Source organism: Mustelus asterias, chromosome 11 (assembly GCF_964213995.1).
Source record: "Mustelus asterias chromosome 11, sMusAst1.hap1.1, whole genome shotgun sequence".
NCBI classification, from domain to species: domain Eukaryota; kingdom Metazoa; phylum Chordata; class Chondrichthyes; order Carcharhiniformes; family Triakidae; genus Mustelus; species Mustelus asterias.
Genome location: NC_135811.1, coordinates 20,918,090 through 20,946,050, shown reverse-complemented (window position 1 = coordinate 20,946,050; position 27,961 = coordinate 20,918,090). Strand labels below are relative to the sequence as shown.

Below are 27,961 nucleotides of genomic sequence, written 5' to 3'. Positions count from 1 at the left end.
AGGACAAGTTCGCACACAATACCAGGCACAGGGAGAGGGCTACTCTTCATCCATGTGCTGTCCCCATTTGAAAAACAGTTTAAGGACATTGGCGGCAGGAGTCATAGCAGGAGATGGAAACTGGCAAATCTGGTGGATAAATCCTGTTGGGTTTTGAAGCATCTTATTCTCCTTTCTCACTCACTCAGCTTTAACCTTTCCACATTCTGCATGACAAATTGCTGCTGTCTTCAGCAGCTATGAATCTGTCTCTGCCTCATTACACACAGTCCTCAGGGAGCAGATGAAAAGGGCAGCGCTACCCAGAAGGAAGCATCACTAAATGTTAAGCTTCCAGATGTTAGCTCAGAGACTGGCAATGCTTATAGCTCAGAGTAGGCTGCAGGTTGTCTGCACATGCAAGTACACCTAGCACTGATGTATAGGAGCAAGAAGAGGGAATGGAACTTCCCAACATCAAATCTCATAGGAGAACCAGCATAGCCGAGCAAAACAGTCACTCTGGGTTTACACCAGGGTAGTTTGTAGATGGACATCAATCCTGTAACCATTTATCAAATTAAGAATGGATTCTTGTGAAGTAAAATGATCTGTTTTGCTATGTTCTGCACATCAATGGTCAGCCGGAACCATTGTTACTGCATGTCCTTTATTGTACTGCTGTCCGGACTGGTGCCTGAGTTCCTTGCAAGAACCATTAGGCAGTTGCTGAGGCGGTAGCTCTTGTCCCCCAGTAGCCAGTTTGCAGTTGACACAGAGTGGATATTGAGGATGGGCAAAGTAAAAAAGCATCATGTCTATGTTCAGAGATCAGGCATAGTCCTGGGTGACTCACCGCCTCTGCTCAAAAACAGGTTGCAGGTTGAGCAAACATAAACCCTGCCGACTGAGACGCAGGATGATTTGTGATGGAGGTCACGAAGGGTGATGAGAATTCAGCCAACAGCGCCCTGCACTGGCAGGAATTCTGAAATGTGCAAAAATCCCGGTGCACTTTCTTAATGCTTGTTGGGGAAGGTAATGAACTACTGCCACAAACATTGCATCCGTGACCTGCTGGACCACAATCTTCAGAGCAAACTGACTGCTGTTGCCCTCAGACACAATATGAAAATATGCAGAGATGGACAAATTGAAAGCCATAGTAGTTTGAAGCACCACATGCAGTGTCATACCTGGTGTTGTCCAATTCTCACTCCAACAGGTAGGGCAAGTCTGTAATGTCTCCTTGTCAAAAACAGCCATCTTACTGTGAGGTTCAGATGTGATATTCCATTCCTGAAACCCAGCTCTTGTAATGCTTCCTGAGCCTTTGTCCCCTTTACACTTTTTTAAAATTTGGCTACCTTTGTAACTGCTGCCCTTCTCTTGCTTTTTTAATTCATTCATGGAATTTGGGCATCACTGGCTAGGTCAGTATTCATTACCCATCCCTAATTATCTTTGGCGAGGTGGTAGGGAGCTGCCATCTTGAACCGGTACAACCACAAAGTTGTCAGGGAGTGAGTTCCACGATTTTGATCCAATGACAGTGAAGGTATGACGTTATAGTTCTAAGTCGGGATGGTGTTTGGTTTAGAGGGTTACTTGCAGGTGGTAGTGTTCCCATGTGTCTGCTGCTCTTCTCCTTCTAGGTAGTGGAGGTCACGGGTTCGGAAAGTGTTGTTTTTGGAGTCTTAACGTTAACCCCAGTAGCATTCCTATGTTCAGCAACTGAGAACAAATAGGTTCTATGAAACAACACTCACGAACTCACTGCAAACTCACTCTGCAAAGCTATTTCACAAACACTTGCCAAAACCTGACCCAACATGCCGAACAAGAAACCGACCATGGAGGTAAGAATGCCTGAAAATGTGATTTGTAAAAGCTGCTTGCCAATTTCTCATGGCATGATTTGCTGTGCGGTTCAAGGAAGTGATGTTATAGGTAGCTTGAAGACCAACTTAACAAAAGATTCAAACACAGGACATTTCCATCAAATTAAAATTATACCAACTTCTGTCGAATGCTGGAGACATCAGATAAATGTTAGAACCAATAATGGTGGTACAAGCAATTCTGGCAAATTTCTGGAAGGGAATAATGCACTATATGATTTAACTTTGTGACGCACATTTTTTACCTGAGAAACATGTGAAACGAAGACCAATTTCTACCCTCACAGTACCATTTGATCAGCTGGGTAATGAGATGACTCCATATTAACCCTTTATTCAGAAATATATGCCACTCTATCAATTCTATTAATTATTAATATTTTAAGTTTAGGCACTGTTCTGGGGGTTGTTAGATCACATTTATCTTGACCCTTAAAGAGCCAGCAGATCTCAGGGAATGTCTGTCAGGGCAAATTGAGCCTGCTTTTCCCCCTGGTGTTGTGTTATGTGCCTGCATGCCACTGCAATGTAAAGGTGTTCAGCAAAGCAAAGGGTAACATGGGATTAGAGAATAGCACCACCCACAGTATGATGTATAGAGCCACATGGCAACAGTATAAAGAGAAAACTCTAGAACCAGCTTACCTACTTGGCAGCAGCACCATGCAAGAAAGTAACCTGAAATATGTAAATAGTTAAAGATTACCAACAAAAGGTTCATGTTTAAACATACAAGTCTCAAGATTCCATCATTGAGACATCTAAAGAACTCATATTACAACCCTTGGGAGCCATGAGTAACACCATGTCCCAGTGTTACATTTCTGACTTCAAAAAGTTGTGGAGCTCCCACGAGACTTTTGGTTTCCCAGAGTGAGGACCAGGCTGGAGCTGATCCACCACTTCCTAAAGCAGAGCAACATATAATGGTGGCATGTGGGTCATGAGGCATGTTGGTTAGAGGACCTGCCATGTACATGGTTCTTAGCCCCCTAGCCATCATCCCCCCTCACCCCTCTCATCCCCTCACCCAACCTCTTTGTCCCCTTCATGTCCTGTCATATCCACCATGCCCCCTTATATGCATATCCCCCTCATATTTACTCCATAACCCCAAGCCCCTCCATTCACATGCTGCTTCCATAACCTTTCCATTACCCCATGTTACTTCAATGCACCTTCCATTGACCCGAATCTCCTTCCATGCTCGGCATGCATCGGCCAATATCCACATATCCTCTACCAATATCCACAATGTATAGAACCAATGAATGATTGACAAGATGACAAGAGTTTTAAATGTTCCTGAAATTTATAGAATACATAGAGGCTTTCAAAATCTTCTTGGAAAAAAACTGCTCATCTTAAAATCTCATAAGAGTGTCAATCAATGACAGCCATTCCTGGTATCAATGAATAAAGCTTTAACCCTCTTAACATCTTTTAATTTTCTAAATAAACAAAGAGGCATTGAAAAAATGCATCAAAGAAAGAATAACTATATTATTTCTTCATAAAATTGTCAATCAAACAAAGCTAGTACTCCCCTTTGGACTATGTAAACAATCCCTGCTGAGCTAAGTCCATTGTGCTCAGCCAAGCATTCATAATGAGGACATTAGTTCAAACTGCTTTTGTTGATACAGTTGCCACCTGTTCTCATTATGAATGCTTGGTTGGGCTCCAAGACTGATGAACGGACAGCCCTGTAGGCTTTGTTGACACAGTTTGAAGGGTAATGCAAGTGGGCTTCACTCCAGGCATCGATTAACATGGATAGCTGGTGCCAATATCTTCTGAGAGCTTATTTGAAGGGCCTCCTGGCTGCCTGAATAGATAGATTGCACCTCTCCTTGTGTTGCTTTTCAAGACCTCGGGTACAGCATCAGAAAAGCATGGAACCTGCTCTCTCCCATGTTTTGCCATTACTGAACATTTCCCAGATCAGAATCAGCAACGTACCTCCCTTTAAGAGATGAAGGCTGGATATAGCTGGTGTTATCTCCTCACGATTTGGGGCTCCCTCCTGAGGTATGCAGATTCTCATGCAGCTCACGTTGGCTGCAGGCTACAATCTTGCTCAATGACAGGCAGCACAAACTTGAAGTGCTGTCTGCATCTGAAGTGACAGGTGTAGATTAAGATACAGAAAGTAATTAGAAAAGCTAATTGAATGCTGTCATTTATTATGAGGGAAGTTGATTCCAAAGGTTGGGAGGTTATGCTTCAGTTGCACAGGGCACTGGTGAGACCACATCTGGAGTGTTGTATACAGTATTGATCTCCTTATTTGAGGAAAGATGTAAATGCATTAGAGGCAGTTCATAGAAGGTTTTCTAGACTAATACAAGCAATGGACAGAATGTCTTATGAGGAAAAGTTGGAGAGGTTAGGTTTGTGTTCACTAGAGTTTAAAAGAATAAGAGGCGACTTGATTGAAACCTTCAAGATTCTGAGGGGTGTCAACAAGGTGGATGTGGAATGGATGTTTCATCTTGTCGGATATCTAGAACTAGGGGTCGCTACTTAAAAATGAGGGGTCACTTACTTAAGATGGAGATTAGGAGAATTTTTCTCTCTCAGAGAGTCCCTGGAACTCTCTCCCTCAAAAGAAATGGAAGCAGAATCTTTGAATATTTTTAAGGCAGAGCAAATAGTTTCTTGATCAACAAAGGGATGAAAGACTTTCAGGGTAAGAGGAAATGTGGAGTTGAGATTACAATCAGATCAGCCCTGATCTCATTGAATTGCGGAACAGGCTTAAATGGCCTACTCTTGCTCCTAATTTGTATATCCTTATGTTCATACTGGTTTTCCCGATCCCATCATTGACAATGGCTATTTTTGCCAAGATGTGGAGATGCCGGCGTTGGACTGGGGTAAGCACAGTAAGAAGTCTCACAACACCAGGTTAAAGTCCAACAGGTTTATAGCAAATAAACCTGTTGGACTTTAACCTGGTGTTGTGAGACTTCTTACTATTTTTGCCAAGGCAGGGGGGGTTTGGGACTGGCAGGGCTTCCCACCCCACAAGGTGGGTAACTAATTAAGTTTGTTAAATACGTGATAAACAGAGTTAAAGGACGCTTGCCGACTGTAGATTTTCCAGTTGACCTCCAGTTTCTCAACATGACAGGGTTACATGGAGTGTATACCTAGTGTCCTGCAGCTCCAGGTGGGCCTACAGGTCCTCCCTGCTGGCCGGGGTGTGTGCACAGCCACATGTCATCCAGTAGAGGGACACACCCTACAATGGAGACCTTTTTTTTTGTATTTAAAATTTTAAGAGTTGCTGAGGGGAGAGCATCTCTGTTAAAACATTTTCTCAGTCACTTGCCCTCTATTGCCGCTTGCTGCTTCTCTCAAACTGCAAGGCCTCTGATTGGTCCTCCAACATTGAGAACCTCCCCTCCACTCTTAATTGGACATGGAATATGTCTCCATGAAATTCCAAAAGAGTGACTTTCCCAATTCTGAGTCTCAGGGGCAGGCCCGGGACCCAGAAACAGTCCCAACTCCAGTTTTCCGTCCCAATATGAAAATCTAGCCCAATATTTTAGATCATAGACTTTCATCAGAACTGGAAGGGAAGGGGGCAGTGATAGATCTAATGAAAGATCATTGACCACCACTTTTCATATTGATGACCAGATGGGCACACAAAGACAGGGGTGTCTGAAGTGGTTACTATAATGTAACTTCAAGCAATAAATCTGCTTTAGCCAATATCAAGTACTCAACTCCAAAATTGAAGCTCATTTTCACTAATAATCTATGAAGATACCACAGCGCCACTTAATTTGCATGTCAATTTGATAGTCTTTGTTGCTTTCATAATAGACCCAAACTTTCAAACTGAGGTAACCTCACTGCATACTCTTTCTAAAGGCCTTTCCGATTATTCTCGAAACAGCAGCCAAAAGAAATTGGCATTGATGTTCCGCACAGCACTTCCATCAGTTCAGTGTCCAAATATATCCCTAACCAATTATAATTGGAAGGACGATGTCTTACAGGCCATCAGATTCCAGAAAACACTTAAGTAGAAAATAGTACAAGTATTGCCGTCTATAGCAACTATTGTGCATTATTCTTACTGCTGTGCTTTCTTTTCAATTTTAGGTTATGGTCATATCTCTCCTTTAACAGTGGGAGGAAAAATTGCCTGCATGTTCTACGCCACATTTGGCATTCCCATTATGCTCTTAGTCATCACGGATGTTGGGGACAAGCTGGCTGCTTTACTTTCCAAAGTTTACAATCACATAAGGAAGCGGACAAAAAATAATAGTACTCCACCACCCTCAGCCACCCCCTCAAGATGGTCTTCCTTTAAACAGAGCTTCTCAAAATCAGAAACGAAACCTATAATCCGGCCCATCTCCTTTAAAAATGGCTCACATGTAATGATCACACCACTAAGCATCAAAAGTGTATTGAACACTCAGTCGTCAGTTAAGAAGAAATCTGAACTGTTGAGAAAAACGGAAATATTCGAAAAACTAATTGTTCAGGAAAACTTTAACCAGAAGCCTTTCCAACTTGGCAGGAGAGATCGAAGTAGGTCATGCCCTCAGCTGGATCTAAAGCCAGATGAAGCTAACCATTTTTTTCCTTGCCTGGGACGAGAACTGGAAAAATTCGACGTTCCAATTATCATTATCATTGGTGTTATTATTGCATACCTTCTTTTTGGTGCAGGTATACTTTCCATTTGGGAAAAATGGAAATATCTTGATTCCTTTTATTTCTATTTCATCACAATTACCACCATTGGCTTTGGAGACTTTGTCCCTGAACATCCTAATTTTTTCATGGTAATGTCTATTTTAATTATTACAGGTATGGCAATCATGTCTATGGCTTTTAAGTTAACCCAGAACAGAATAGCTTGTTGCTACCAAGAAGTAAGTACATGGATGAATGGTGGAAAGAAGAAGAAATTTAAAGTGTTTTGAAGTCCAGAGCAACTGATTATTTTGCACTGTGGTGAGAGATAATAAAATTTAGTTCCATTCATTATTTTGAATTGCTTATACAGTTAAACAATGATTGATTAAACATGTACAATTTAAGGTAGGAGCATTGAACAAATATGTATCAGCAAGATATACCAGAAAAATGTATCAATGTGTACATTAAGTTAAAACAGTATTTAAGATTATGGAGTTAAACAAAGTTTCATCCTATTAATGTGCATTAGCAAAGAAACTTCAGTGAAATGAAATTTCCTTATAAATAAATTGATATTACAAACATTATTTTATTATAATTGTTATTTTTATTCGTTTATCAAGTTTGCACTTTCTTGTCGAAGGCTATGAATTATGTTTTGTAATATAATGCATTATGTGAAATAATCTTGTATGTTGTAATTTTACGGAGGTATCCAGAGGAACAAGTAAATTCTTTATCTTTGAAAGAAATCAATTCATGGGGTAAGGGTGCCATTCCAATAGCAATGGCCCAAAATTGATTGTCAATCTTATTTCTCTTCAGAAGGTGGTGGTAAGCTGCTTTCTTGAACTGGTACATTCTGTGTGAGGTGAAGGTGTTCCCATGGAGTAGCTTCTGGCAGGTTCAGGGGAGGGAGGATGCTGAGTTCCTCTGAGAAGGACAGTCTGGCACTTCCAATAATCTGCTCAACAAATGCTGTTACTTTAAATGCTCCAATTTTGGGTGAGGCACACCTGGTGAGATCTGGGATACCTGCGGTAATACGATGCTGAGTATTCTTAAAGACAAAGACATTTGAGACTCTTGATCTAGGGAGACTCCCTTTACATAACGTCCTTTTAAAGGTAGTAGAGGCTCCAAGAAACACTGCCCTAACATTGGGACCCAGAATACCCAACTCCTTGTCAAGTTTGTAGTGACTCTTCCAAGGCCCCATTGAGTGTTTATTGGAATCCTTATATCTTGTGAGGAAGTTAAAGAACCCACCAGCAAGCTGAAATAAAACAAAGATGCTTCATTTCTGCAACCTTATCACTGAGAACATATCCTACAATGAACCAGCCTATCTACTTATCAGTACAGACGGTGAATGATATACTATAACTGTATTTTGTCTATACAGGCAATGTAGTAAATCGCTGAAGCAGTAGGAACAACATATTCTGTGGGAGAATTCACAAGTGGGCGAGTCTGAATCATTAATGAATTGACCTAAAAGATCAGCACACAGTGTAAATTTTACAGGTGTTAAACAAGTTCTTAAGCTTCCAATAAAGAAGGATGGGGGATCACCCTTGCTGTGTCCTGGAGGTCTACCACTGCGTATTGGTAAAGGCCAAACATTCAGCATGCTGCACCCATAACTGAGACAGGCATTAAACACTTGGCATATGCAAATAAGTGGCCAAACCAGCCACTGAAAGGTTTGCTTTGCGCTGAGGCAGTCAGCAGCAGTTGCTCTCAGGAAAACCAGGTCCGCATGCCGCCTTAAAGTGACCACCTGGCCACACCCAAGAAGGTCTAAAGATGTGCAGGTTAGGATGATTGGCCATGTAAAATTGCCCCTTAGTGTCAGGGGGACTAGCAGGGTGAATACGTGGGGTTAGAGGGATAGGGCCTGAGTGAGATTGTTGTCGGTGCAGGCTCGATGGGCTGAATGGCCTCCTGCTGCACTGTAGGTATTCTATGATTCTATGTTAGTTTTAAACATATCTTACCTGAATGTGGAGCCAACAGGAGCAGGGGAGTTCCTCCAACCCTACATTCAAAGAATGTGACTTGCTGCCACTTCAGCAACTGGCTTCTTTTACAGATAACATATAACATGTGAATGGAGAATTTCAACATGTTTCACATGTAATAACAAAGGTAATAACAAGACATACCACACATACTGCACAACGTTGTGCTTCACAGGTATGAATGGAACTAAACTGGAAATTACATCAAATTGCACGGAATATACAGAAGAGAAACAGGCCCATCGTGGCAGTCACTCTCTACGAAAGCCTTCTCTCATCCTTCCATATCTAAGTACCAGCATAACACTTGATTTCTTTCTCCTCTGTGTCTTTACCCAGCTTCCTCTTAAATACATCTGTACTATTCACCTCAACTACTGCCTGTGGTGATGAGTTCCATATTGGCAGCACTCTCTGGGTAAATATGTCTCTTCCCAACTCCACATTTAATTTCTTTTTATTTATTAGTGTCACAAGTAGGCTTACATTAACACTGCAATGAAGTTACCGTGAAAATCCCCGAGCCGCCACACTCCTGCACCTGATCGGGTACGCTGAGGGAGAATTTAGCATGGCCAATCTACCTAACTAGCAAGTCTTTGGGACTGTGAGAGGAAACTGGAGCACCCAGAGGAAACCCATGCAGACATGGGAAGAACATGTAGACTCCACACAGACAGCGGCCCAAGTCGGGAATTGAACTCGGGTCCCTGGCGATGTGAGGCAGCAGTGCTAACCACTGTGCCACAGTACTGTACCATCAAAACTGACATTGATCTCTAATTTTGTTCCTACCCACGAATGGAAATATATTCTCTATGCCTGCTCCCTTTCATAATTGTGAAATGAGAAGAGAAAATGTTGAAAATACACATCAGGTCCATCAGCATGAGGAAAACATTGGGTCAAGAGACATGACATAAGATAAATGCATCATGCTTTGGAGGAACAGATAACTTTGGACCTATGGTGACCACATTTTGCATGATTGCCATTTTGTCATCTTATATCTTGGTCTGACATAGACTATGGGATAGAAACCGATTGCCAAGGTTAATAAAAAACTTCAGTATCATTGCATTTTGTGACAATAGATAAGTAGAAAGTGAACTAGATGGGCTTTGATCTTTATCATCAAGCAATTCCCATGCCAGTGTTTTAAGTGTCAGCTCTGGGGCAGCACTGTGGCACAGTGGTTAGTACTGCTCCCCCACAGTGCCAGGGACCAGGATGCGATTCCAGCCCTGGGTGACTGTGTAGAGTTTGCACGTGTCTGTGTGGGTTTTCTACGGATGCTCCGGTTTCCTCCCACATTCCAAAGATGTGCGGGTTAGGTGGATTGGGCATGCTAAATTCCCCTTAATGCCAGGGGATTATTTATTTATTAGTGTCACAAGCAGGCTTACATTAACACTGCAATGAAGTTGCTGTGAAAATCCCTGAGTTGCCACACTCCAGCGCCTGTTCGGGTACACTGAGGCAGAATTTAGCATGGTCAATCCATCTAACCAGCACAATTTTCAGACTGTGGGAGGAAACCGGAGCTCTCTCAGTGTTTCAACCGGAGCAAGGTGGTGAGGAGCGAGTTGAGGCTAGACTAAATAGGGTAAGAGATCGACTTTTAATACTTACTTTTTCGCGGGGTTTCCTTGTTAGTAACTTTAACCAGAAAACTGGAAGTAGGCCGGGCGCGGGGTGATGTGGGAGGAAAATTTGTATTTCTTTTTAAAGCGCGCGGGAGGTCTAAAAGGGAGGCCGCACTATACAGCGGGCAGCGTCGGGAGTGGGTAGTGGAGTGACTGGGAAGCAGAGTGAGAGCTGTAAGGGCTTTGGCTCACAGGGCTTCGGGGAAAAGGGCGAAGCAGGGTAGGTTTTTTCTTTTCCAATCCTATAAAGGAAAAGGGTAGCTATGAGTGATAGGCCAGTTTGTTGTTTTATGTGTGGGATGTGGGAGTTCCTGGAAACACCTAGCCGCCCGGAAGTTCACATTTGCGCCAGGTCCATGGAACCGCAGCTCCTGAGGGACCGTGTCAGGGAACTGGAGCAGCGGCTTGATGACCTTAGTCTAGTCAGGGAGAATGAGAGACAAATAGACATGAGTTATAGGCAAGTAGTTACACCGGGGCCTCAGGGGGAAGACACGTGGGTCACAGTTAGGAGGAGTAAAGGTCATAAGGGTAACGTACCAGAGAGTACTCCAGTGGCTGTCTCTCATAATAGGAAGGGCTTGGCGACAGGTGTGAGAGGGGAGGGGAGTGAGCAATTAGTGGAGGGGTCACCTGTGGTTGTCCCCCTCCAAAACAAGTATATTGTTTTGGATAGTGTGGAGGAGGATGACTCTCCAGGGGTAAGCCACAGTGACCAGGTCACTGGCACACAGTCAGGCTCTGTGGCCCGGAAAGGAAAGAGAGGGATTAGGAGAGCAATAGTGGTGGGGGACACGTCCGTTAGAGGCACGGACAGGCGATTCTGTGGGTGCGAACAGGACTCCAGGATGGTAGTCTGCCTACCTGGTGCTGATGTCTCCGAGCGGATAGGAGGCATATTAAAAGGGGAGGATAAAGAAATGGATGTCATTGCACACATTGGTGCAAATGACATAGGTAGGAATAGCAGGGGGATCCTACGAGAGCACTTCAGGGAGTTGGGAAATAGGCTAAAAAGTAGGGCCTCCAGGGTGGCAATCTCTGGGCTGCTCCCAATGCCTAGGGCCAGTGAGGCTAGGAATAGGGAGATAGTACAATTGAATGCTTGGCTAAAGGACTGGTCCAGGACAGAGGGCTTCATATTCCTGGATCACTGGGAAGTTTTCAAGAGAGGATGGCACCTGTACAAGAAGGACGGGTCACAACTAAATTGGAAGGGCATGAATATCCTGGCTGGGAGTTTTGCTAGTGCAGTTCAGGTGGGTTTAGACTAATATGACAGGGGGGTGGGGATCAAAAAATTATGTCTACAAGTGTAGAGGCTGGGGACGAGCTTGGAACCAGGACAAGGCTGGCAAAGAAGAAGAGCACTCTCTGGGCCTGGAGGTCTGGAGTGCATCTACTTCAATGCAAGGAGCGTAGCAGGTAAGACAGACGAACTTAGGGCCTTAATGCTTACGAGGAATTTGGATGTGGTTGCGGTGACAGAGACTTGGTTGAAAGAGGGACAGGACTGGCAGCTGAATATTCCGGGGTACAAGTGTTTTAGGCGAGACAGAGGAGGGGCCAAAAGAGGTGGGGGAGTAGCAGTATTAGTTAGAGAGCATATTACAGCGGTGCAGAGGGAGGACAATTCAGAAGGGTCGTGTAACGAGTCACTGTGGGTGGAGCTCAGAAACAGGAAGGGCGCAGTCACTATGTTGGGGGTATACTACAGGCTCCCCAAGGGAAGTGGAAGAACGGATATGTCAGGAGATAATGGATAGGTGCAGGAAAAATAGAGTTGTTGTAGTGGGAGACTTCAATTTCCCTGGTATAGACTGGAAATCGCGTAGGGCTGGGAGTCTGAATGGGGAGGAATTTGTAAAATGCGAACAGGAAGGTTCTTTGGAACAATATGTAGATAGCCCAACTAGCGAGGGGGCTATACTGGACCTAGTACTGGGGAATGAGCCCGGTCAGGTCTTCAAAGTTTTGGTAGGGGAACATGTGGCAAATAGTGACCACAATTCTGTTAGCTTTAGGATAGTGATGGAAAAGGATGTGTGGTGTCCCAAGGGTAAGGTGTTGGATTGGGGGAAGGCTAACTTTAGTGGGATTAGGCAGAATTTGGCAGCTGTTGATTGGGAGAGGCTGTTTGAAGGTAAATCCACATCTGGCATGTGGGAGTCTTTTAAGGAACAGTTGTTAGGGCTGCAGGATAGGCATGTGCCTGTAAAAAGAAGGATAGGAAGGGTAGGATTCGAGAACCGTGGATAACCAGGGAAATTGAGGGATTGGTCAAAAAGAAAAGAGAGGCATTAGTTAGGTCCAGGCAGCTAAAAATGGAGGGAACTCTGGAGGAATACAAAGAAAGTAGGAAAGAACTGAAACGAGGAATTAGAAGGGCAAAAAGGGGTCACAAAATGTCCTTGACAGACAGGATTAAGGAGAATCCCAAGGCATTTTATTCATACGTTAGGAACAAGAGGGTTGTCAGGGAAAAAATCGGCCCTCTCAGGGACAAAAGTGGGGAATTATGCTTGGAGCCCAAAGAAGTAGGGGAGATCCTAAATGAATACTTTGCGTCGGTATTCACAAAGGAGAGGGATGTGTTGACTGGGAGTGTCTCGGAGGGGAGTGTTGAACCGTTAGAGAAAATCTCCATTACAAGGGAGGAAGTGTTAGGTTTTTTAGGGAATATAAAGACTGACAAATCCCCAGGGATGATGGAATCTATCCAAGGCTGCTCAGGGAGACGAGAGATGAAATCGCTGGGCCTCTGACGCAAATCTTTGTCTCGTCACTGGACACAGGTGAGGTCCCAGAGGATTGGAGGATAGCTAATGTGGTCCCATTATTTAAGAAGGGTAGGAAGGATAACCCAGGAAATTATAGGCCGGTGAGCTTGATGTCCGTGGTAGGGAAGTTGTTGGAGAGGATTCTTAGAGATAGGATGTATGCGCATTTAGAAAGGAATAAACTCATTAACGATAGTCAGCATGGCTTTGTGAGAGGGAGGTCATGCCTCACTAACCTGTTGGAGGTTTTTGAAGAAGTGACTAGAATGGTTGACAAGGGAAGGGCCGTGGATGTCATCTATATGGACTTTCGTAAAGCGTTTGACAAAGTCCCTCATGGTAGGTTGGTGCAAAAGGTTGGATTTCATGGGATAAAGGGGGAGGTGGCTAGATGGGTGGAGAACTGGCTTGGTCATAGAAGACAGAGGGTGGTAATGGAAGGGTCTTTTTCCGGCTGGATGCCTGTGACTAGTGGTGTTCCGCAGGGCTCTGTATTGGGACCTCTGCTGTTTGTGATTTATATAAACGATCTGGAAGAAGGTGTACCTGGGGTGATCAGTAAGTTTGCGGACGACACGAAAATGGCTGGACTTGCAGATAGTGAGGAACATTGTCAGAGGCTACAGAAGGATATAGATAGGCTGGAAATTTGGGCAAAGAAATGGCAGATGGAGTTCAATCCAGATAAATGCGAAGTGATGCATTTTGGTAGAACTAACATAGGGGGGGGAGCTATACGATAAATGGCAGAACCATAAAGGGTGTAGATACGCAGAGGGACCTGGGTGTGGAAGTCCACAGATCCTTGAAGGTGACGTCACAGGTGGAGAAGGTAGTGAATAAGGCATATGGCATGCTTGCCTTTATAGGACGGGGCATAGAGTATAAAAGTTGGGGTCTGATGTTGCAGTTGTATAGAATGTTTGTTCGGCCGCATTTGGAATACTGCGTCCAGTTCTGGTCGCCACACTACCAGAAGGACGTGGAGGCTTTAGAGAGAGTGCAGAGGAGGTTTACCAGGATGTTGCCTGGTGTGGAGGGGCTTATGAGGAGAGATTGGATAAACTGGCGTTCTTCTCACTGGAAAGACGGAGGATGAGGGGTGACCTAATAGAGGTGTATAAAATTATGAAAGGCATAGATAGGGTGAACGGTGGGAAGCTTTTTCCCAGGTCGGTGGTGACGTTCACGAGGGGTCTTAGGTTCAAGGTGAGGGGGGGAGGTTTAACACAGATATCAGAAGGACGTATTTTGCACAGAGGGTGGGGGGGGGCCTGGAATGCGCTGCCGGGCAAGGTGGTGGAGGCGGACACACTGGGAACGTTTAAGACTTATCTAGATAGCCACATGAACGGAGTGGGAATGGAGGGATACAAAAGAATGGTCTAGTTTGGACCAGGGAGATGCCCGGGCTTGGAGGGACGAAGGGCCTGTTCCTGTGCTGTATTGTTCTTTGTTCTTTGTTCACCCGGAGGAAACCCACGCAGACATGGAGAGAACGTGTAGACTCCACACATACAGTTATCCAAGCCAGGAATCGAACTCGTGCAAGTAGGGTAAATATGTGGGTTCACGGGGATAGGATCTGGGTGGGATTGTTGTCGGTGCAGGCTTGATGGGCTGAATAGCCTCCTTCTGCACTGTAGGGATTCTATGATTCTTCACTTAACTGGAAACTTTACAAATATTTTGCCACAACTTTCCTGATCTATTGAGGACCTGTGATGAAAAGGTATCGCTTTGAGCTAATAACACAAAAATCTCTTTAACAAAGCATTGAGTATCCAATTTTTCTGCTTTTGACGGTCATCTGGTTACATCCCATAGAACTGCTGAGCGATTTACAAAGTTTCAATTAATATTTCTTGGTAGTCAGGCTTAGAATAACCAGCAATATAGTTGCAGTATTGAGAAGAGATCATGCCAAACCTCTCGCAAACAGGAGGAATGAGGAAAGTACAAAATATAAGCACAAAAATAAACTGAGGGGCCATCATTGTCTTCCACCTGGAACAGGCAGACACTTAGCAGAGTCGCTGGACTGCCAGCCCATTGGTGCCAGCATGGGACTTGAGACGTGTTAAATCATGTGCCATCATCTTCAACAGGAGAGAATCTAATCATCACTACTTGACGTTTAAATCACATTCCTGTCGCAAAATCTTAGGAGCTCATAATTAACCAGAAATTTAACTAGACTTGTCACAGACCTATGACAGCTGCAAAAGCAGATCAGAGTTTGGGTGTGTTACTCACCTCCCAACTTCTCAAAACGTTTCTACTATCCACAATGCACAAGTCAGGAGTGTAATGAATATCCACAAAATGCATGGCCGAGTGCAACTCCACCAACTTTCAAAGAGCCCGATGCCACTCAAGACAATTAATTGGCATCCCATCCAACCCCTTAAACACTCACTCCATCCACCACTGGCACATAGTGACTGCAAAGTATGCACCATCTGCACAATGTACTGTCGCAACTCAGCGCGCCTTGGTTGGCAACATCTGGCAAATCTGGCACCTCTATCACCTAGAAGAACAAGAGTAGTAGGTGCATGGGAACACCACTACCTGCAAATTACGCTCTGACTTGCGCACCATCCCAACTGAGAAATATGTTGCCATTCTTCATCATCACTGGGTCAAAATCCAGGAACTCCTGTGCAAACAGCACAGTGGGTGTACCCACACTTCATAGAACGCAATGGTTTACAAAGAACAAAGAACAAAGAACAATACAGCACAGGAACAGGCCCTTCGGCCCTCCAAGCCCGCGCCGCTCCCCGGTCCAGGATTGAATCCTGAATCCAGGATCCCCGCCCAATTTTCCAGCCTATCTACATACTAATATCCTATCCACCGAGCTGTCCCTCACAGCTACGATGCTTTGTTCATCACAACCTATTAACTCACCCCCACCCCCCCATTCCAGACCATGTGATCTCCAGGGAGAGGCGAAAACCCAGAGTGAAAACCCCAGGGCCAATATGGGGAAGAAAAATCTGGGAAATTCCTCTCCGACCCCCTGAGGCGATCGAAACGAGTCCAGGAGATCACACTGGCCCTGATCAGAAAATGCTTCCCAACCCTATTCATTTCCACTTCTGCTTTACGAACACCATCTGAATTCCCTGCCCCCGAGACAGGTTCCCAACTATCCGCAGTCTCGCTCTGTACTGGCACCAGCAAGATGATCATAGAATGAAGCCTTGAAACGAGAAACAAAGAACAATTAGCCCGCGCCGCTCCCTGGTCCAAACTAGACCACTCTTTTGTATCCCTCCATTCCCACTCCGTTCATATAGCTGTCTAGATAAGTCTTAAACGTTCCCAGTGTGTCCGCCTCCACCACCTTGCCCGGCAACACATTCCAGGCCCCCACGACCCTCTGTGTAAAATATGTCCTTCTGATATCTGTGTTAAACCTCCCCCCCTTCACCTTGAACCTATGCCCCCTCGTGAACGTCACCACCGACCCGGGGAAAAGCTTCCCTCCGTTCACCCTATCTATGGCTTTCATAATTTTATACATCTCTATTAAGTCTCCCCTCATCCTCCGTCTTTCCAAGGAGAACAACCCCAGTTTCCCCAATCTCTCCTCATAACCAAGCCCCTCCATACCAGGCAACATCCTGGTAAACCTCCTCTGTACTCTCTCCAAAGCCTCCACGTCCTTCTGGTAGTGTGGCGACCAGAACTGGACGCAGTATTCCAAATGCGGCCGAACCAACGTTCTATACATCTGCAACATCAGACCCCAACTTTTATACTCTATGCCCCGTCCTATAAAGGCAAGCATGCCATATGCCTTCTTCACCACCTTCTCCACCTGTGACGTCACCTTCAAAGATCTGTGGACTTGCACACCCAGGTCCCTCTGCGTCTCTACACCCTTTATGGTTCTTCCATTTATCGTGTAGCTCCTCCCTACATTATTCCCACCAAAATGCATCACTTCGCATTTATCAGGATTGAACTCCATCTGCCATTTCTTTGCCCAAATTTCCAGCCTATCTATATCCTTCTGTAGCCTCTGACAATGTTCCTCACTATCTGCAAGTCCTGCCAGTTTTGTGTCGTCCGCAAACTTACTGATCACCCCAGTTACTCCTTCTTCCAGATCATTTATATAAATCACAAACAGCAGAGGTCCCAATACAGAGCCCTGCGGAACACCACTAGTCACAGGCCTCCAGCCGGAAAAAGACCCTTCCACTACCACCCTCTGTCTTCTATGACCAAGCCAGTTCTCCACCCATCTAGCCACCTCCCCCTTTATCCCATGAGATCCAACCTTTTTCACTAGCCTACCATGAGGGACTTTGTCAAACGCTTTACTAAAGTCCATATAGACAACATCCACGGCCCTTCCTTCGTCAACCATTCTGGTCACTTCTTCAAAAAACACCACCAGGTTAGTGAGGCATGACCTCCCTCTCACAAAACCATGCTGACTATCGTTAATGAGTTTATTCCTTTCTAAATGCGCATACATCCTATCTCTAAGAATCTTCTCCAACAACTTCCCCACCACAGACGTCAAGCTCACCGGCCTATAATTACCCGGGTTATCCTTCCTACCCTTCTTAAATAACGGGACCACATTAGCTATCCTCCAATCCTCTGGGACCTCACCTGCGTCCAGTGACGAGACAAAGATTTGCGTCAGAGGCCCAATGATTTCATCTCTCGTCTCCCTGAGCAGCCTTGGATAGATTCCATCAGGCCCTGGGGATTTGTCAGTCTTTATATTCTCTAACAAAACTAACACTTCCTCCTTTGTAATGGAGATTTTCTACAACGGTTCAACACTCCCCTCCGAGACACTCCCAGTCAACACATCCCTCTCCTTTGTGAATACCGACGCAAAGTATTCATTTAGGATCTCCCCTACTTCTTTGGGCTCCAAGCATAATTCCCCACTTTTGTCCCTGAGAGGTCCGATTTTTTCCCTGACAACCCTTTTGTTCCTAACGTATGAATAAAATGCCTTGGGATTCTCCTTAATCCTGTCTGCCAAGAACATTTCGTGACCCCTTTTTGCTCTTCTAATTCCCCGTTTGAGTACTTTCCTACTTTCTTTGTACTCCTCCAGAGCTCCCTCCGTTTTTAGCTGCTTGGACCTAACATACGCCTCTCTTTTCTTTTTGACCAGAAGGTTCACCACCACCTTCTCAAGGGTAATTAAGGGTGGGCAGTAAATGCTGGCCTCAAATCCAAGAACCAATTCAACGAAAATGGAAATCCAACCAGCTTGCTGGTTCTCTGCAGGCAGAGACCAGTTAGGGGAACTATTCAACAGGTCAGGTTTGGGGGAAGAGGCAAACATGCAGGAAGACCTCAAATGGTCTGGCCATGGGCTGGAAGTTTCTTGCGGGATCACCAAAAGAGAAAGTTGAACTTCTGGGGCTTCTTTCCTGAGAAATCTCCAGCAGTCACTTGAAATTGAATTTTCAAAGCAGCGTCTCACTTGTTTCAGGTGGTGGTGCTGATCACCTGTTTACAGGCCCTGGTGAAGATTGCAATGGTCTGACCTTGACCAGCAGTGTCAATGAATCTCCCCATTTGTCAGCGGCTGGTCACCCATTCTTCAGTAGCAGTTCCACAGTTAAAAACCACTTTGTGGATGGATGTTAAGGAGTTGTGGACTCGAGGCTATAGTTTGGATGGCCCTAACTTCAGATGATGAAAAAGATCATATGATTTTTATTCATCTGTATCATAATTATCATAATAAGCAGGAGAGTGGTTAGCACTGCTGCCACATAGCGCCAGGACTTGGGTTCGATTCCCGGTTTGGGCCATTGTCTTTGAGGAGTCTGCACATTCTCCCCGTGTTTCCTCCCACAGTCTGAAGGATGTGCTGGTTAGGTGCATTGGCCATGCTAAATTCTCCCTCAGTGTACCTGAACAGGTGCCGGAGCATGGCAAAGAGTGGATTTTCACAGTAAATTCATTGCTGTGTTAATGTAAGCCTACTTGTGACACCACTAAATAAAATTTAAATTGCAAACAAGCTGCAACAGAATTTCCACACTCTCAGCCTTTTATAAAATGTCAATCTGCTTCCAGCAGGTGGCAGCCAAGTGTACATCCCATGAAAATGCTGAGTTGCAGAGTGAGGTGAGGTGTGATTCTCTCCTGGAATTTACCACACTGTTGTACACTCCAATCTCCATCAGGCTGCTGTGAGGTACACTGCAGAGGAGGGATCCATTGTAGAAAGGTGAAATTTAAATTCAGGCAGCGAGGGAAGCATGCTGTACCTGTTGTGGGATGGCTCAAGAATGGCATTTGCCCGGGAATAAGTGGCGAAGTAAGGTTCTCAGTCAAAGAATGCTCACAAAGAATGTGCAATAAAGGTCGAAAACAAATTTTATAATCGAACGCATGAGAGCAAAATCTTCTGAAGTATTCACTCCTTGGGGTCAAATTGGGCGGTGCAAGAGACCATAAGACGTCGGTGCAGAATTAGGCCATTCGGCCCATCAGATCTGCTCCACCATTCAATGAGAGCTCAACATATTTGTGCAGTATTGCTTTGCACTATTTTAAAGGAAGCCTTAACCCATTTATTTTGAACACCTGCTGGTGGGTAAAGGAGTATTACATAACCATAATTATTGGAGAGGATTCTTTGAGACAGGGGTTATTCCCACTTGGAAATAAGTGGATGTATTAGTGAGAGGCAACATGGTTTTGTGAAGGGGAGGTCGTGTCTCACGAACTTGATCGAGTTTTTCGAGGAAGTGACAAAGATGATTGATGAGGGTAGGGCAGTGGATGTTGTCTACATGGACTTCAGTAAGGCCTTTGACAAGGTCCCTCATGGCAGACTGGTGCAGAAAGTGAAGTCGCATGGGATCAGAGGTGAGCTGGCAAGGTGGATACAAAACTGGCTCGGTCAAAGAAGACAGAGGGTCGCAGTGGAAGGGTGCGTTTCTGAATGGAGGGCTGTGACAAGTGGTGTTCCTCAGGGATCAGTGCTGGGACCTTTGCTGTTTGCAATATATATAAATGATTTGGAGGAAAATGTAACTGGATTGATTAGTAAGTTTGCGGACGACACAAAGGTTGGTGGATTTGCGGATAGCAATGAGGACCATCAGAGGATACAGCAAGATATAGATCAGTTGGAGACTTGGGCGGAGAGATGGCAGGTGGAGTTTAATCCGGACAAATGTGAGGTAATGCATTTTGGAAGGTCTAATACAGATAGGAAATATACAGTAAATGGCAGAACCCTTAGGAGTATTGATAGACAAAGGGATCTGGGTGTACAGGTACACAGGTCACTGAAAGTGGCAACGCAGGTGGAGAAGGTAGTCAAGAAGGCATATGGCATGCCTTCATCGGCTGGGGTATTGAGTTTAAAAATTGGCAAGTCATGTTGCCGCTTTATAGAACCTTAGTTAGGCCGCACTTGGAATATAGTGTTCAATTCTGATCGCCACACTACCAGAAGGATGTGGAGGCTTTGGAGAGGTACAGAAAAGATTTACCAGGATGTTGCCTGGTATGGAGGGCATTAGCTATGAGGAGAGGTTGGAGAAACATGGTTTGTTCTCACTGGAACGACGGAGGTTGAGGGGCGACCTGATAGAAGTCTACAAGATTATGAGAGGCATGGACAGAGTGGATAGTCAGAAGCTTTTTCCCAGGGTGGAAGAGTCAATTACTAGGGGGCATAGGTTTAAGGTGCGAGGGGCAAGGTTTAAAAGAGATGTACGAGGCAGATATTTTACACAGAGAGTGGTGGGTGCCTGGAACTCGTTGCCGGGGGAAGTAGTGGATGCAGATACATAGTGACTTTTAAGGGGCGTCTTGACAAGTACATGAATGAGATGGGAATAGAGGGATATGGTTCCCGGAAGGGTAGGGGATTTCAGTTAAGTCGGGCAGCATGGTCGGTGCAGGCTTGGAGGGCTGAAGGGCCTGTTCCTGTGCTGTAATTTTCTTTGTTCTTTGTTCTTTATAACCAGTTAACTGAAAGATCTTACACATGCATAGCATCTCTCACCAACTCAAGATGACCCAAAGCACTTTAAGGTCAATGAAGTATTTTGGAAGAATGGACACTGTTGTGTAGGAACCATGGTAACTAATTTGCATCCAGCAAAGTTCCACAAGAAACAAGGCAATGATCAGATGCTCAGTGATGTTGGTTGAAGGATAAATATTGGGCAGGACACAGAGGAAGATTGACTGGATGAGAGAGCTGCTTTAGCAGGTGCCATAGACACTGGCAGTTCACTCCAATTATTACAATGAGCCCCCAGGCCCCATTTCAGGTGAGACTTACGTCTTCCAGTTCAGGCACGTCTGTTTGTGTGACATTGGTTGTACATCTGAAAATAGACCATATAAATATCTACCCCCTCATGTCGTTGGTTAGCTCAGTTGGCTGGACAGCTAGTTTGTGATGCAGAGTGACGCCAACAGCGCGGGTTCAATTTCTGCACTGTCAGCGGTTATTCACGAAGGCCATGCCTGCTCAACCTTGCCCCTTGCCTGAGGAGTGGTGATCCTCAGATTAAATCATCACCAGTTAACTCTCCCACTCAAAGGGGAGAGCGGCCTATGGTCATCAGGGACTATGGCGACTTTCCCTTTATCTTACACCTGTCTACCAGTTGTGAAATTCCCACTCTGCAACCATCTCTACTTCTCCTAAAAGGATTGACACGGATTTTGCTACCTAACAATAAGTAATAATACAACTGCAAATCTGATGTAAAATAAGGGCAGAATGCACAACTCTGAACTATGGTCTGAATTATTTCTGTGCCCTGGTCCGATTATTTCCAAACCTGTTTCCAATCTTCACCTGTGGAATGCTGTCAGCCTTGATTCCCAGTGTTGCGTTCTTCTGCAAACATAACAATCATACAACAAGACTTGGTTGAACAATAATGTGGGGGTTCTTTATTTGAAGATAAGATTATAGACATACAATGGTAACTAGGAGGCTATATAGAATGAGTCTGATCTGTAGGACTGCTGCTCTGTCCTGTCTGCATTGTACATGGAATAATAGATTACACCCTCTGGGTAGTATCGGGCAGCAGTTTAGGGTACCCCCTCAAAGGTACATCACAACACCTGACATGCAATATCACAGAAGATCATGTATACATATTAAGCAGCATGGCTGATAATAGTGAGAGTGCTTCATTTGTCAAAGTCAAATGATGTCCTTACTAAAAGGATATATTCATAACATCAACACTGTAAGATTACTAGAATTTAATGCCAGATAGATTCCAGGAAAATGATGCTGTTACATACATTAATAGTTCATACTTGGGGATTATTGAATTTAGATGATCCATGATAAGGTTATACTCATTGGAGGAATTAAAGTGAGCTGAAGTTCCTGCATTTAACATTGTTTTTGAGTGGTCTTTAGCTGGTTGAGTCTTTGCGTGTACAGGGAGCCTTACAAAATCACTGTTAAAAACATCTCTGTGCATTCAGCTCTGCACTCGTTAAATGGGCTGCACAAAGTACAAAGATGGCAACAACATGAGGAGAAATAGATCTGAGTCAGTGGATTCAACTGGTTACTTCAGGTCAGGTGAGTAATGCTGAATTATTGTGATCACAGGAACCTGTGCGACCAAACATCTGGGTGCAACATGATGAAGATCCTCCCTCAAGAAGCACAATTGGCAGAAAAAAAACGGCATCAGCCATGGGTGCAGGGGTAACAGCCTCCAATATTAGCTGGCTGGAGCCCAGTAAGCTGACTCTGTACACTTGTTCTGGCTGAGAAAGAGCTGCTTTCAGTTAACTGGGCTACGTCATGTCAGTCCTTCTATGCCTGGACTAGCTGACACTCATCATCATGCAGTAGAACTCACTGACGCCTGGCATGACATTACTAAATGTGGTTATGGACTGTCCATTCTATGGATCTCCGTTGTCCAAGAACAACTGCTCGCTTGCTGAAAGATCCCAACTTCCAAGCCCCACTGTGCATCAACTGCAATTACATCACAACTGGTGAGAAACCAAGTGAGTATGAGACCACCACCAAGTGGAACTCATATCACTTTGTAGAATTTGATCTGACCAGCTTCATTCCAAGTTCTGATACACAATTTATGTTAAGGTGAGGTTGAAATGTCAGTCTGCTGATGCAAACTGTAGCACATGAAGCTTATTAAAAATCTTCAAAGCAGAGATTTAAGTGAATGATATCACAGGCTGGACATTAGCCACTTTATTGGTAAATTGGTTACTTAGTTGTTTCCTTCAATACAATAAATTATAGTATGCAAAATTCGTAATGGTTCATCATATTATTACAGTATTTTTATTTGAACAAAGGACTAAGTGAGGAATTATCATAATGTCCGATCACATTGCTGCTCTGTTTCTCTATGTTGAAGACTTCATGAGATGACAAATTGGGTTTGGATGCTGAAGGCCACTCAGCCCATTAATCTCATCTTTCCATGAATCCCAATTCTGTCATCTATCAATTTAGTGTTTTTTTTTAACTTGCAATACACCCCAGAACTTGCAACAGAGGAAAGGAGAAACATGAAGATGTATTTCCCTGCAGGGACAAATGCTGCTTGGTCATGGTCATGAAGACTTGTAAGGAGGCAACCTAAGAGGAGAGAAAAAAATCCATTTAAGCAAAAGAGAAGAAAAATACTTCTTGAATGTTTTGTGAAAATAGATCAAAATGCAGCAAAAATCTTTGACGTCTGTCTCACTTTCTGTTGACCAATGCAGTAGTAAGGGTTTGGTACATAAAAGGTTAATGTGGGACTGAGTACATTGCTGCACACACAATGATGTAATGAGAACACATGACTCACAGCCAGATTCAGTCTAGTGTTGGACAGGGCTATGTGTAGAAGTAAGCATGGAGATAGCTCCTCGCTTGGACCTTTATTGTGCCTATATATATAGTTTCTGGTAGTTAATAAATGCTTACTGTTGAATTAGATAAGACTACACATATGTTATATATTTACAAAACGGTGCAGGTTACTGTAAGAGCTGGTCCCATGATTTGACGGTGATGTCATTAGGGTGTGTGCTTAGGCTGCAGTTTTACTTTCAGTTGTGTATTTGATGCAGTGCAGAGAACAGCTCTTCAATAAAATATGTTGTGTGTTGTTTGAATCTATGTGTGCAAACCATATTCTTTTCCTTCTTTGTAAAATCCACACCCCTTAATGTAGTTAGAACGTTACAGAATATCTTAGTAAGACTTACTGAACTATGCCCAACACCTTACAACAATAACCACAATAACCTCAATATTAATATCCCCACAATGTGTGGGAGAGGGTCGTGAGGAGTGTGTTTTTTTTTGTAGAAACCTAAATATGGCAATGCAACCCCAGCATGGAGAGGCCCTGCACTAATATATTTAAATTGTGCTTCCACAGTGCAATTGAGAAACTGATTCAATATTCACTGCTGTGGGAGTTTGCCAGGAGTCAGGAAACCCATTCAGTGAAAGGGAGACCCACACTGTTGGCTCCACAAGGTAAATCTCTTTTATAGAACTTCTTGTGGCCCAGAGAAAGCAGAAGTCTAACTCCATACAAGAATCATAGAAGCCCTACAGTGCAGAAAGAGGTCATTTGGCCCATCGAGCCTGCACCGACCACAATCCCACCCCGGCCTTACCCCCTTATCCCGACATACTTACCTGCTAATCCCTCTAACCTACACATCTCAGGACACTAAGGGGCAATTTTAGTATGGCCAATCAACCTAACCCGCACATCTTTGGACTGTGGGAGGAAACCGGAGCACCCGGAGGAAACCCAAGCAGACACGAGGCGAATGTGCAAACTCCACACAGTGACCCAAGCTGGGAATCGAACCCAGGTCCCTGGAGCTGTGAAGCAGCAGTGCTAACCACTGTGCTACCGTGCCGCCCCAACTCCAGGCCCCTGAAGGATACCTTCCACCTCCGGCCTCTCGATTGACAAACCCTCACCACTGCTCTACTCCACACCTAACATCACAGCCTCTCTCTAGCCACTCGCCACCATCCCAAACAGCCACAAACATCAGCTTTTAGTTTAAAAGAGTGATATGAGGTGCTGCTCTTGAGTTCAGCAGAACATCTGTGTCTCCAGCTTTGCCATGTTCTTCAGCCATTCTAGACCTCTCTCTAGGTTTCTTAAATATCTTTCTTTACCAGGTGGGAGTATTTGAAGTACCATATACTAACAATGAACGGAAGCAAAATAGCACAGGATTTACGCAAACGGTGAAGCTAATGTCTGACAACTGGAAATTGTAGCTAGCATATAGGAAATGCCAATATATTTCAAAGTATCAACGAGGTTATTAGTTAGCAATTTACATGGAAAACTGTTCTCTAGCCAGCACTGTCAGGTGAACTTGCCTCGGCTGTGTAATACTGTCCTGTGTTTTGATGTGTGAGATTGGTCCATGCAGGATTCTTAAGGTGCATTAAAGCAATCACGCAGAATCACTGCAACCAAGAACCACAATGTCTTTATTCCTGTGCAGCAGCCGACAGATGACGCATGGATTAAAGACAGAGCAATTAGTTCCATTAACTCTGAACACAAACAGCCATATTATTTCAACATCATCTTCAATTTGTTAGTACTTAAAAATAAAATGAAGGTTGAGCTGTTCTTTACCAGCTGTGAGATTGTGCTTGTAGTTTTTCACAAACTAGAGCAATGTATGATTCGGTGTTGATGGAACGCGATAAACAATTGTAATGTGGCTGTATTATTGATATGCGAGATAGAGATAGCACATGTCCAAGAGACATGAAAAATGAAAATATACCAGCAAATGGCACACAGCCACTTATGTGACAGATGGTGCAGGCATTGTTTGGCAAATAACTTATCCTTATAATCAAATCTCTTCTCAAGCATTTTCCTCCAGAGGCGAAACAGTTTTCGAGTGTAACTCAGAAGGGAAAGGGCAGGAAGCTGGGCAAGGATTTATGGAGTGCTATGTACAGTTGGCAGACCCCCAAGTTGTGCACCTGTCCAAATCATAATATCAGCTACAATGAAGCTCTGTTCACATGTGGCTGGATGTGTGGGCAATTCTTCACTCTGTAGGTTGTTCATTTTTTAATATTGGAAGCATAGAGAGGACCATGTGATTTCATATTGTATTACAATATGTTTCACAAGGTTTAATGGACAGCTTTGACTACTCCCGCTCTCCCACTATTGAAAACTAAAAGCAGATGAGGCAACCCCTGATAGAGGATATTTCACACGCAATTTATTTGCATGTGTGCAATAGTGGCAGCATAACTACTGTCTCAATCAATCAGTGTAGCTTTGATAGAAAAGGCTAGGAGGGTCAGATAGCAGCTCATTGTACCACCTCCACAGAGAATGTAAAAACTGTAACGACTGCAAACAGGGGAGGTGATGGCCTGGTGGCATTATCGCTGGACTATTAATCCAGAAACTCAGCTAATGTTCTGGGGGCCCGGGTTCGAATCCCACAATGGCAGATTGAATTTGAATTCAATTTTAAAAATCTAGAATTAAGAATCTACTGATGACTATGAAAGCATTGTCTATTGTTGGAAAAACCCATCCGGTTCACTAACGTCCTTTAGGGAAGGAAATCTGCCTTCTTTACCCGGTCTGGCCTGCATGTGACTCCAGAGCCGCAGCAATGTGGTTGACTCTCAACTGCCCTTGGGCAACTAGGAATGGGTAACAAATGCTGACCAGCCAATGATGCCCATGTCCCACGAATAAATAAAAATAAACCAAGTACCACAACCACAGAGAATGTAAAAACTGTAGTGACTAATGTACAGACATAACTATCAGGAGGGAATGGATAGGCAATGTTCTCTCTACTCTTCAAAAAGAAAGCTGGGGAATGATCACATCACAGTGTTTAAAAGGCTTTGATAAGGTAGACAGAAAAATAGTTAGCGGAATTTTCCTGATCTTCAGGTCCCGCCAATGTCGATGGCATTTTGAATGGCTCGCCCATCTTACCACCAGGGAACCTGTCACGGGAGTTTGCCTTCGGTGGGACAGGAAGATCCTGCCAGCGGGAAGTGTTGGAAAATCCTTCCCATTGTTTACACTTGTGGGGAAGGGCAAAATTAAAGGCTATCGGCAGAAGATCATCAGCAAGGAACCAAGAAAGATTGCAGAAGTAACTTCTTTACCCAGAATCTAGAATTTGCAAATTGTTGAGGTGTACAGTATAGATCTATTTAAGGAGAAGCCAGATAGATATGAGAGAGAAAGCAATTGAAGGTTATGCTAATAGAATTAGGTAGGAACAGTGGATGGTGGCTTGAGGGCAGCAAAAGCACTGGTTTAAAAAGTTTATTAATTAGTGTCGTAAGTAAGTTTACATCAACACTGCAATGAAGTTACTGTGAAAATCCTCTAATCGCCACACCCCATTGGGTACACTGAGGGAGAATTTAGCATGGCCAATGCACCTAACTAGCACGACTTTTGGACTGTGGGAGGAAACTGGAGCACCCGGAGGAAATCCATGCAGACACGTGAAGGACGTGCAGACTCCGCACAGACAGTGACTGAAGTCGGGAATCGAACCTGGATCCATGGCACTGTGAGACAGGAGTGCTAACCACTGTGCCACCATGACACCGAATGGTTGGGCCGAATGGCCTGTTTCTGTGCTGTCTGTTCCACATAATTCAATCTAGTTTGGAAATAACACACAGGGAAAGACCAAATGATCTATCAAACCTGTCCCATTCCTGCATTTAGTTGTATCGTTTTCTTCTCATTTGAGTCCCTAAGACTGACTCAAATCTGTGTGTCATCCACAAATTTGATGATAGCTTCCCCAACACTTTTGCTCAGATCATTGATAAAGATATTGAAGAGTGTAGGAGCTTTTTCTGGAACCTAAGTCTTATGCTGGCTTTCATGTGAGAGATTTCTCTTTATTAATTGCAGCTCAGCAAAACA

At 44.2% G+C, this 27,961-nt stretch overlaps 1 protein-coding gene across 1 annotated transcript in view; it reads left to right on the top strand.

Moving 5' to 3' along the window:
* The window catches only part of kcnk18 (potassium channel, subfamily K, member 18), a 69,468-nt gene extending 50,928 nt beyond the window's left edge, over positions 1 to 18,540 (top strand). Inside the window, exons 3-4 of the mRNA XM_078224327.1 lie at positions 6,003 to 6,787; positions 18,487 to 18,540. Of these exons, the coding sequence (XP_078080453.1) occupies positions 6,003 to 6,787; positions 18,487 to 18,540 (839 nt within the window). The remainder of the gene's footprint in view (positions 1 to 6,002; positions 6,788 to 18,486) is intronic.
* Positions 18,541 to 27,961: the final 9,421 nt, after the last annotated feature.